The following is a 12,787-nucleotide window of genomic DNA, read 5'->3' as shown; positions in this document are numbered from 1 at the left end:
AACCTTAGATCCTCCGGAGCCATTAGTGCCGCAAAGGACATCGACAAAGCCTCTCCAGTAGTCCCGAAGCAATGCTGCAGCGGTGACATCTTCCCATTCAGGTATTAATGAGGTCTCAGTCGTCCCCTGATCTCAGTCAAAAGCTTGCCGCAAAGTGTTCTTTGGATATCCTCGTCTTCTTCTATCCCCTGGTTTCCAGTCTTAGGCTGTCTGAGGGAGGTGGCCTTCTTTCGTGTAGAGTACATGCCTTAAAAAATGTCCATCTCTTGTAGCCTAATCTTAGCAAGTTGTGAAAGCTGGGAGCTGAGTTAGATGGTAAAAGATATCTTACCCGATGATCAGCTGAAACATAAGACAGTTCATTTTTGATAGAGCGAGTCTAATATAGGATGGAGGTAGCAAGGGTATAAGAAAGCTATTTTATTGATATTATGTAGCTGAGAAAAAAGAATTAAAAAAAGGAAAAATTATGAATAAAGAGAATTGAGAATGGAGTTGAATATAAGCTCTCAGTAGACACAACCAGCATTTTTTGGGGTACCTTATAGTGCTCTTCGTGTCCAATATTAGTAAGTTGTGAAAGCTGGGAGCTGAGTAAGATGGTAAAAGATATCTTACCCGATGATCAGCTGAAACATAAGACGGTTCATTTTTTATAGAGCGAGTCTAATATAGGATGGAGGTAGCAAGGATATAAGAAAGCTATTTTAATCATACTGTGTAGCAGAGAAAAAAAAATAATTAAAAAAAGGAAAATTATGAATAAAGGGAATCGAGAATAGAGATGAATATAAACTCTCTAGACACAGTCAGCATTTTTTGGGGTACCTTATGGTGCTCTTTGTACCCAATCTTAGCAAGTTGTAAACTGTGAGGTGAATAGGATGGTAAAATATAGATTACTAGCGTAAGGGAGCATGGAGACTGCATGGAGCAGTTACTGAATGGAGCAGGTACTGGGAGCATGGAGCATTGCTACTGAAGAGACGTAACTTTGGCAGCAAAGAATAATTGCTGCTCCTCCAAATGGGCTTTAGAATTGGTGGCTCCTGTTAACGGACCAATTCTACGCCTAACATCGGTCATTTTTTCACCATTGCAATCGATCCAGGTACCCTGGTATTTGAAACCCCTTCACCTGTTCCAGATTAAGGCAGGACGCACACACAAGGAATCTTCCTATACCTCCCATGTTAAACATTTGGAGTTTGCCTGACGGTCCTGAATTAGTGATTTCGGCGGTTTTTATGTCAATAGAAATAAAAAAAACTTGGTGAATTGATTTAATCAAATCTTAAAGCCGCCAATTATATTTTTTATAATTCCAAAATAATTATAAAACCTGTTTCGGGTTTGCATTCTTGATTGCTATACTTGACACTGTTGTGGGGTATCAAAAAATAGAGTAAAAAATTTTCTATTCAACAATCAGAAACTTATTTTTATAATGTATACTTCCTAGCAGTCCCTTCAAATACTTTACATATTTGTGTTCTAAAGTCAAAAATTCCCCTCAAAAGACTAGATCCAGCTGTAATCGGAGCGTGCGAGAATGCATAAATTACACCAAGGGAATAACCACTCGGATTGTTCAGAAGCGATTCAGTCAAGTACAAGTTAGTTTTAACCTCTTTAAACAGATTCTTCTGGTTAAATACATATAAAAAATTATATTGTATAAATAATTACAAGAAGAAATGCTAAGGATAACCTGCACCTAATCGTAATTTTGAGTAAGGAACCCCTTAAGTTCAACCTTCTTATGTTTGTTTAGTTGAAGCGACGAAGAAAACTGATACCTTTGTATTTGACCGAGTTGCCGCCGCAGAAGAAGAATTGAATAGGGAGTTAAATTCTTGGACTTTGGCCGGGCCTCAAAGCTCTTTAGTTAGTTGAAAAATGACCTCATTTATAAATTTTATACAAAAATTCTGGAGGTTTCTTGAGCACCATTTATTGATAGAATTAGGATTGCCACACCTAGTGATTTATCACTATTCAAGAGATTTTTATTGTCTAGCGATTTTTTATTAGTAATTTTTTCGGAAAACTAGTGATCTTCTCTTGAATCTAGAGATTTTCATGATGCCGCGCATAAACTCAAGCGTATTAGATTATCTAGGGAGCTAATTATGGCAAAGAAATTTTGTAGTGAAAACCACCGAAAGCCGAGAAAACCAAAACTATTCCCTTTGTTTTGTCTCAGAAACCATATTTAACCGAAAATATGCTCATCAATTTTGAAGTTGACCGGGTTGACAAAGCTGCACACACCAATTTGAATGAAGCAGTTAGGAGGTGCTAATTAGTCCTAATTAGGTCCTAATTAGGAGGTGCTATAAGGATCAGCTTTGTTATGAAACATTTTAACTTAATTGCCACTGATTAATCTGTATTGATTGCTTTTTGTCGTTTTATTTTGTATTAACTTAATTAAAAATAAACATATTTTTTTGCAAAAGTAAACAGCAAAGCTATGTCTTGAGTAAAAAAAAAACTACCAGAAATTATATTTAACAATGAATTAAAAGTTAAGAGACAGATATTAGACTTAATAAATAAGAAATCAATAATGAACACGTGATGTACCGAAAACAAGACTGATGTTCAACTCAAACTCAAAACGAACAGAAATTACTAGGTATATGAACTGGAAGTTGTCCCCCTTGTACACCAATTATAGTTTAAAAATAAGTGTTAAAATTAGCACCTTGCATACGCGTTGCTGGGGCGTGCAGCGCTACAGCAACGCGTGGCAGCGGATATATATATATATATATATATATATATATATATATATATATATATATATATATATATATATATATATATATATATATATATATATATATATATATATATATATATATATTATATACTACTAATAACTCACCGCAGCACCAAGCCGCCTGAGGCCAACAGAGCTACGCACGCTCCTCCAACCCATTCTATTCAAGGCCTCCCTTTTTACACCCTCCCAGGAAGTTCCCATTTCCTTTAAATCTTTATTCATGACATCATCTCACCCCAGTCGAGGACGACATGGTTTCCGTTTAGCCCCAGACGGATGGCCAAAAAGGACGATCTTTGGCAATCTGTCATCCTTCATCCGCAGAACAGGGTCAGACATCACAACCTTTCTGTCATTATATACCCTAGAAAGCGGGATTGAACCACATTTTTCGTACAACCTATATATATAAATATATATATATATATATATATATATATATATATATATATATATATATATATATATATATATATATATATATATATATATATATATATATATACATAAATATATATATATATATATTCCTTTATGCATTTCTATACTTTACAATTACTATACATTGTATTTTTCTAATGTACTGTTTCATATGTATATCTTATACCGTTTCATTGTATTTCCATTATGCATTTTTTCAGATCTTTTGAAGCGTGCTGCGCCATCTAGGATTATAAACTACGGCAGCGTTGTCCATTGGCGTGCACGAGAACTGGATATAGATAACCTGAATTTCCAAAAAGGAGGGGCTGGCTATTTCAAAATCTATGGTACTTCTAAACTGTGCGTGATGTTGTTCACAAGAGAGCTTGCAAGACGTCTTCAAGGCACTGGAGTGGTTGCCAACGTCCTCCATCCAGGCTTGACTGATACTCCCACCTATGATCGGCCACAACCATTCTGGTTTAGAGTTGTTAACTGGCTGCCAAGGAAACTGCTGTTCAAGGTAATTGTTTTCAATTACGGAGATTTTAATTATTTTAATTATTTTACTTTTTGCTTATTGAAACATTACAACTCGGCTGTGTAAATACGAAAGGTGTTAAGTCACGTAATCTAAATTGTTTAGAAGAAGCAAAATATTATTTTGAAAAATACGCCTCCATTTCTCTCGAGCTCTAATCGTGTCTTTTTGGACACCTTACGGAAGAACTTATGTGACGATCTTCGTGGATGTGGAAAAGGACACAAGTGCTGGAGTAAGGAAGAAAAAAGAACAACGAATAAAAAATCAACGCTTAACAAAACCAACGACTCACCTATAGAAAGACTTTCAGGAAAGTAGAATCAAAATTTAGCCTCTTTTGAAACGACTCAGTTCTTATTCGGATAGCATCTAAGGGGCTAGTGACTCCATATCTGTTAGATAAAGCTGTTTTACTAGTCCAGAGGAGCAGTCGAAGTAGGTATTTCGCATAATTGAAAACACTTTCCAATGTCAGCAACATCACTTCGAGTGGAAAGGAAGTAGATGCGGGACTGCAAAAGCACAGTAAACATAACCGAGGATAGTTACTAAACTTAAATTTCATAGTAACCGAAGGCCATAAGCTTTCCTAGTGTTTCGGGAAAAAAAAATTCAACAGAGTTTGGGTTGTACGCAAATTTACCCCAATTGGCAGTCGGAGGTAAGTAAAGTGATCTGCTCATTAACGACATGCACCAAGAGATGGACTGATTCTTGGCTACGGCGGTTGAAAACCAGTAATTCAGATTTACTCTCGTTAAACTTTAGTCCGATGCGATCATACTCCTCTGACAGTATAGTAAGTGATCTGCATGAAGAGCACTGGTTGGAAGGTTTTCCTTTTCTGAGGACAGGGCTAATTATACCAGTATCAGTTCAGTTCAATTAATCAGTTTATTAAGAGAAAATAAAGAAAAATTACAAAGCTTTGGACCCCCACAAAGGCTCTTTGGCATGTGATGATTGGAGCCTAAACATTACCTTAATTAATATAGAACAAAATTAAGAAGAAGGTATAACACAAAAAAAAAGAAACGAAAAGTACTAAAAGACCAGAGAGATATGGCACCATTTCAGAGCGAAAAATCATTTGATATAGCAGTGTCAAAAGCAGAGCTTAGAAATGCATTAAATCGTCAACGAATGAGTGACGATAAAACTGAGGTCATTGCTAGACTCGAGACTAAATTTATCCTTCTCATAAACACCAAGACCGCATCAGGATCCAAAAAATCAGTACTGAAGTAATTACACAACTGGTAACTTGTAAGGACAGAATCACTACATAGTTTGGATCTACCATGTTTCACCATTTTCCACAATACTTCTGAGCCATGCTGCCTTATAGAACAGTACGGCTATACAATTTGCTGGATCTAGTATCAGATTTCTCGTAAAACGTAACTTTGTATAAAGACGAAATTCGTTCATTACGCTGGTACGGAGCATACCACCCTCTCAAAATATGGAACCGAAATTTTCACTTGGCACACGACTTGGCGAGCTCTGGACTGCTGGTCCAGTCAGGCTTTTCGGCTCCGACTGACTTTACGAACCGGTACACCTTTTCAGCAACGTAGAGGGCACGCACAATTTCAGCATAATCCATGTTGAATATAATCTGACTTTCAGAAACACTTACTCCAGACTTCCGAGCCAGGAGCTGGAAAGATAATTTGATTTTGTTCCAAGGATCGCATCACTTGCGCTTTGAAAAAAGGCGGTCAATTTTACTTCAGTCTCAGATTTCATGCCACTTGCTGGTATCATTTGATTTGAAGGGATCCGTTGAAGCTAACACGACGGAAAAGGGTTGCTGATTGGCGGGTTATCTGATGTCTGGAATGAAGTAATAACCGAGGTTTACAAGCTCGGCAACATTTCAGGGGAGTGAAACATGAGATCAAGAGAAGACGTGGTACCAGAGCTATGAATATATGTAAATCTAAGCTCTTTTTCAACTTAAATACAGAACACAGAATGTTTACTCTAAATGAAGAGAAGACGTGCTGCCAGAGCTACAGATGTATGTAAATATAAGCTCATTTTCAAGTGGAACACAGAACACAGAATATTTCCTCTAAACAACAGAAGACGTGCTGCCAGAACTATGGATGTATGTAAATCTAAGCTCATTTTCAACTTGAACACAGAACACAGAATATTTACTCTAAATCAAGAGAAGATGTGATATGTAGATCTAAGCTCATTTTCAACTGGAACATAGAATATTTTACTCTACTGTTGGAGTCATCAATCAGATTGCAGTTCAAGTCGCTGAACAATATGACTGCCAGAATGCTCAATTCACAACCAGTGGCAAGAGTACAAAAGAGGTCGGCACGCTTTATCAAAGGGAGTGCATTCAAAGGGAGGGCTAGCAGCTCCCTAGGTAATGCACTGTCCAATCACAATTCAAACTTTTGATCAAAATTACCCTACTGATGTCCCTTTGAGCAACGATTAGCAAATTATCTAAGAAGTATGAAAATTTTACATACGACCTTTAAGCATAAAAGTGACCGTATAATGGTTTGCGTTAAAAAAAAATTATTAAAATCAAAATTTTATTAGATATTTTACTTATAATAAATGGCATTAATGATTAAATTTAGAATTCCTTGAAGTTTAAATTAGTGGGAGCTTGTTCTAATGAAAAATTTTTCGGGGGGCTATTTGGAGTAACCACTTCCTTGGTAAATATTTGCTCGTTACATATTCCTGGGGTTTCATTTTCCTTGGTAAATGTAGCTTTGGAATATAACGTTAGTCTGTTTCTTTCTCCCAGCTGTTGCTAAAAATTTCCTCTCATCTCGCAGAAACAAGAATAAGTTGCTAGCAATTTTTAGAAACAGGAATTTTGAAATTCTAATATGTAACTTTCCAGTTACAAAAAAAAATAGATGTATATTTCCTGTGGTGGACGATTAGACGAAGCGTTTCCTGGAGATTCGTGGCCCAGGTCTCAATCCAAGCTGTCACAGGGTTGGTGCGAGGAGCTTTATACTTGTAAAACGTCCTTAATCCGTAAATATATGAACAAAGATGCATCCAGCATTTCAAATTTCAAAGCAAGTCTGGAAATGCAAGAAAAACTGTAAATCCCAGTAGATGTCTACAGTGCAAGTTTTTTCAAAAAACGGTAAAATTCTAATTAATTGACTTCTTGCTATCTTGGAAAGGGATTAGGTTAGGAAAATGAAACTTTCAAGGATGGGTCTACAGGCTAAAGTATGTCCCGGGAAAGTATTTTAAATTACCCACCTCTACTCCTTCTCCCTCCAGAGGGCCCTGAAATTTGCCTACATGACAGGTCTATACCTATTGAAATTTTGACAAAACAACATTTTAACTTAATTTTCAGTTACTAGTTGCTTTTTCTCTGCCTTTAGTTCTGAAAATGCAATTCCTGTTATTTGAGTAGAATTTTGAGTCATATCAGTTTTTTTTCAAAATTTAGGAAATGTATTTGCATATCTTTAAAACCTTATAAAATGGAATTGAGCTAAGTTATGAAGCTGAAAACAATTTTGTTGTACTTCAATTAAGCAGAAGATCTATTTTGCAAGGTTTCACTTTTATAACACACATATTTTTAAAGGTCATCAAAGGTCAGAGCCCTCTAGAGGGAGAAGGAGTGGGGGTAGTTGCTTCAAAATACCATCCCGGGACATACGTTAGTCTGTAGATTCATCCTTGAAAGTTTCATTTTCCTAACCTAAACCCTTTCTGAGATAGCAAGAAGTCAATTAAATAGAATTTTACCCAAAAAACTCTTAGATGGCGGAAACATGCCTGTTAATAGGATAAATTTGAATTTTAGGCTGAATAATTTATGACTAAATAATTTTAGGCTGAAAAAAAAGGCAGAAAGATTTTAGATTAAATCTTCTTTTTATTTTTATTTTTAATGTCTTTTTATTATTTCAGACACCTGAGGAAGGAGCTCAGACAACTATATACCTGGCTGTCGCCCCTGAAGCAGAGCATATGTCTGGACAGTATTTCACAGATTGCTCCGTGAGTAATTTTAATTTTTCTTACTATAGAAAAATTATATAATAAATTTATAAAGCACAATTTATAATAAATTGTGCTTTATAAGTATAGGCTGCTTGGTCCAAAATGAGTTTCTGACTTTTAATTAGACTGCATTAACAATATATACCTTTTTTGGAGGGGGGATACCTAAGTTTATCAAAAAAAAATAAGTTGGAGTCTGTATCTATAAGAAACAATCATTAGTATTTTTAGATGTTGGAGGGAGGGGGGCAGAGCAGGATCTGCAGAAGTAGACTAATGATTATATTATTATACATTTATTTTAACTATTTTTTCATATTTTAAGCGTTATTTTTACTTATTGTATTCATTGTTTATTTGAATTAATAGTTTAATCAGTCCTGAGCTAGACAGAGAGCTACTAAGCACGGGATTGAGTAGTGGGGTCATATTTCACAGGGGTTGACCTGAGAGGGTTGTGCAGAATAGGGTAAATTTGCGTGGTTACCAGGTATTTACAGTCGAGTAAAAACCCAGCAGATAAGCACTTTTGTGTTTATATAAGCTAATTTCAAATTTTTGCCGTACAAATGTAAGTTTATCCGAAACTTTTCTTTGACAGGGCAGACCATTCTGGCAAAGCCTTTCTGTCTGAATCCGTACTAAAAAAACAGTATTTTAAACCGAAAATTGTTTAAACTTGTCGAATTGTCAAAAATTGATTGATAGGTGGTAGATACAAAACTTGAGTTTATCCATACACGTGTGCTACACCAAATGACACAAAAGCAGACCCATATTTGGCTCACGACATCCCGAACTTAGTTGTGAATGATGTTTTCCACAGAGTTGCAGTATAAGTTAAGTTTTTTTTTCAAATGTTGTTTTTAAGCTGCTATATAGCTTAATGGTTGACTTAATGATAATAAGGTTGAAACAGTAGGTCAACTCCAATAAGGAGCGTATCAGGGCCTATTGCAACCGAAAACTTAAAAAAAGCAAGTCTAAAGAGCCAGTATAGTGGAGAACTTTCCCCAACTAACTATGGATGTAAGAACATTTTGTTTTGAACACGAATAGAAGCAAAAACCAAAATTAAAAAATAATTTTATAAGCCAAAAAAAATTAAGTTTTTCAAAGAAAAGTTAAGTGCTACATTAAACCAAAAATGAGCAGAAATCAAGTCGAATAATTTTTCGAGTATATTATATTTACATTTGAAAGTCAAAAATAAGCTTTTAAAGAGCATAACTTCTCAAATTCCTCTTTGTATTCCCAGACAAATTAAATCACGTGATTTTTCATTAGACAAGAACGGTTTTTCAATTACTTCGCAAGTTGATTTTGACATCAGCTACTGGGATATCAGCATAAGTGGCATCTTTAATATTTCTTAACGTCTAATATAACAAGATAGCAGGAATATACAATAAGAAACGTGTCTATCTTCCTGATTTCCTGGTCTTCCTAACGGCTCCGTAATTGCTCTGTGTTTGTTCTAATCGATCTTTGAAAATCTTTACAAACTTAAAAGACTGAAGTATTTCTTTCTTTAATTATAAAATATCCGTCGATATTGTTCAAGTCAAAATCAAAACATGTCAAAGCTTAGAAATCGAACACGTAAAGGTACGCATTTACACTTATTAAACTTGGTCTTGATTTGCTAGCATTTAATAAAGGCATTACTGTAAAAGTTCAAACAATATGGCTACATGAATACTACCTATTCAATTCTTTAAAGTAACAAATTTGTATCAATACACAAGGTTTTATTTCTAATTATTATACAAGGTCGGGGCCTAAAAGTGTTGTTTTATTTTTTATTTGTATGGAAATGAAGCTCCAACCGGATGGGTTCTTTTTTGGCAGCTTGGGTTTACAAACTCTGGCATAATATCTGTGTGTGTGAAACCTATTAAATAACTATTAATTTCAATAACTTTTTAGTAATTTTGTTGTGTTTAATTACATGCAGAACTTCTACCATTATATGTTTAATAGGCCCTTTGGTTCTTATGGACTCTAGTTGGTTTCTCGTTTCAATTAAACCTAAAAAAAAATATGAGAAATTTCTAAAATTATCTGAAGTTCTCTGCTCGACTTCACAAATTCAAAAAATTTTATTTTGAAATGACTGGGGAAAGAAAACCTACAAATATCAGAAAGTACACACGTGATTGTTGGAATGCTTACGGTGGGTATGAGCGACAAGCACTGAGAAACTATAATTATTTGAAAACTAACAGTTTTCATTGTCCAAATCGGCTTAGGGTAATCTTCTAAGGCTTAAAAAACTTGAACAATGGGTATTTGACATAATTTAAACTGTTAAACTGGTTAACCATAATTTTCGATGTTATACAATTTCTTTTGACAAAATTCTGAAAAATAAACATGGTTTTGACTCAATTTTCTGTTTTAAAATAATCTATATTTTTAGTTAGACACTATCAATGCTATCTATCAAAAAGATATTAATAGACAAACACTAATAATTTACGTTAAGTAAGGTTAGGTTCGATTAGCTAAGTTAGATGACACTCGGGTGTTTGTTTATTAACAATTTTCAAGACGAGAATAGACGCAAATATTTAAAAATGTGGTAGAAAAACTGGAAAAAGCGAAGATAAAGATTTTCCCCGTGCAAAAATGTTAACTAGGATTATTTTCCACATTTTGAAGTAAGAATTGTTTTCTTAACATGTTTCCATACGTAGAGAACCACTCTTCATTTATTCCCCCCAAAAAAAACTTTAAAAGCGGATCAAAAATCTGTTTAAGAATTGTTGTTATGCTTTTACGAATCAGATAAAAATGTCGAGGGGGGAGGCTGAAACTGCTAGATTTTGCCTTATATGGCACCTTGTTAATTTCCACAGCTGATTTCTATAAAATTATAAAAACTCGGAGAGCTGTCCTTTGTTTTGAGCCAGGCAATATATTGAGCTGTCGGGTCGCTAAAACTATTTTATTTTCTAGCCTGCTTCGTCTTCAAAGTTGTCTCAAGATCCTGCTATGGCAAAGCGACTGTGGGATAAGTCTGCTGAGCTTGTTGGTCTCCGTGACAATGAAAGAAAAATTTAAATCCTAGAAAACGAGGAATCTAAACTCTTACCTGGGAATCTTCAAAGATTTGTGATAATTTGCTACCTTTTTTCTTCGCTTTTTTTCTGTTTTTGCATGTTGTGCTGAGCCTTATTGTAATAAAATATGGTTGTTCACTTGTTTTAACCGACAATGCTTTATTAGATTTTTTTTTTTTCTGTGAAAAAACAGTCAGCTTAAAAGAATTATTTTATTCAATGTCATTTACTAGATTATGAAGTTCCTTTCTATTCTCTATTCTATTTAGTTTCTATTCCCTATTCTACTCAGTGTCTACTCTCCATTCTGTCTACTCCACTCTAGTTGACATAAACCATTTATTTCAGTCAGTGTCATTTGCTAAACACTGAAATTCCTTTCTATTCTCGGGTCTACGTAGTCTCTATTCACTATTTTATTCAGTCTCTATTATTTATTCTATTGAGTTTTTATTCTCTCTATTCTACTCCAAGTCGGCACAAAAGGTTTATTTTAGTCAGTGTCACTTGCTAGACTCTGAATTTCTTTTCTGTTTCCTATTCCATGTAGTTTCTATTATCCATTCATGCAACGTATTCTATTTCTTTAAATTCCAACTTTGGATTATTAAATTGTTTTTATGTCATTAGACCACTTAATTTAGTTGACCCTACTTATGATATGTCCGTGTCATACCGAAAGTCGAGACACCCCAGTCTCGTGATCAACCAAGACTACGATAGATTCGTAACAGTGTGGTTGCATAAGAGGCGCTAGCACGGCAGTATATCTAGTTAATCATCAAGTATATGGACCCCTCTTATAGTGTTGTTGATTTACTTTTGGCGGATTACAGAAAAGCACTTAACCTCATCCCGTTTTAGCAGCTACAAAAGTGCCATGCGTTCTTGAATTTGCCCACTCTCTTCGCTCGAAGACGTGATATAATAGTGAAATTCGGAAAAGTGCTATTACCAAACGAGCAGCACATATGTGCTTTTCCACCATCCGAACTGATAAGCAGAATTGCCAGGTATCACAATAAACTACAACCCGTTAAGTGCCGTGCGAACATATTTGTAACCTCCTTTGTCTCATATTGATTTCCCAGCTAGAAGTGTTTCGTGCGAATTCAATCTTCCGCGCAAAACACGAAACAATAAACTAGTGGGTCATGGCGAAGTACCCTTTCTGAGGTTAAATTAGAGGCTATATGGTTCCTAAAGAGAGATCCAATTAAGAACTTGTTAAGTCACACAAAAAGCATACTTTCAATGAAAAAATAAAATTAAGAAAGGGAGCTCACACTTTATTTCCGCATATTTGTTCTTTTTCACTAAACAGACCTTACTTTAAATTTAATATATTGAATAACATGTATAAAATCATGACTAGAGGGAAATTCTCCGAGGTTTCATTTCTTTCTACTTTTGAACTATTTATGACAGGTCGCACTGGTCCAAAATTTAGTTTCACAATCAAAAAATAAACTAACGATTAAGTAATTTCTCGTTCAGGGTAGAGTCAAAATGTTTAGAATTTCAGCTTGGACACAAGCACATTGTTGATTTGTTCCAACAGAACTTTCATGAACCTCAGTGGGTAGATGAATCAAACCGCACAATAGCATTTCTGAGGGTCTGGGCTTTGCCTCTCGTCTGGGTGTCTAATTCAGTATCACTTCAAGTGTAAGTTCTGGCAACATGCTCAATTATGTTAGTGAAGGCTTACATCTTTCCCACCTTCTTGCCTGAAATATTTCTCATATGAAGCTTGCATTCCATATTTTCCATGGCTTCTTTGTAATAGCTAAAGCCCTTATTGCCTCCATTGAAGAAGGAGTGAAGAACTCAAAGAGCGCAGGAGATGTTCTTGACAAGACTTGTGGATTCACAAGCATTTTTAACTGATGTCATTTCCTGTAAACGGCGTATTTTTCCCTGCGAAAAACTCTTCCAGTC

General features: G+C 35.1%; 1 protein-coding gene across 1 annotated transcript in view; it reads left to right on the top strand.

The window, feature by feature from the left end:
• Window positions 1-10,984, top strand: part of LOC136029904 (retinol dehydrogenase 13-like) — a 34,947-nt gene extending 23,963 nt beyond the window's left edge. Inside the window, exons 5-7 of the mRNA XM_065708402.1 lie at window positions 3,433-3,737; window positions 7,689-7,778; window positions 10,743-10,984. Coding sequence (XP_065564474.1) covers window positions 3,433-3,737; window positions 7,689-7,778; window positions 10,743-10,847 — 500 coding nt within the window. The 3' untranslated portion in view covers window positions 10,848-10,984. The remainder of the gene's footprint in view (window positions 1-3,432; window positions 3,738-7,688; window positions 7,779-10,742) is intronic.
• The last annotated feature ends 1,803 nt before the right edge of the window (window positions 10,985-12,787 follow it).

Source organism: Artemia franciscana, chromosome 8 (assembly GCF_032884065.1).
Source record: "Artemia franciscana chromosome 8, ASM3288406v1, whole genome shotgun sequence".
NCBI classification, from domain to species: domain Eukaryota; kingdom Metazoa; phylum Arthropoda; class Branchiopoda; order Anostraca; family Artemiidae; genus Artemia; species Artemia franciscana.
The sequence above is the reverse complement of the archived record's forward strand: the minus strand, read 5'-3'. Positions and strand labels throughout refer to the sequence as shown.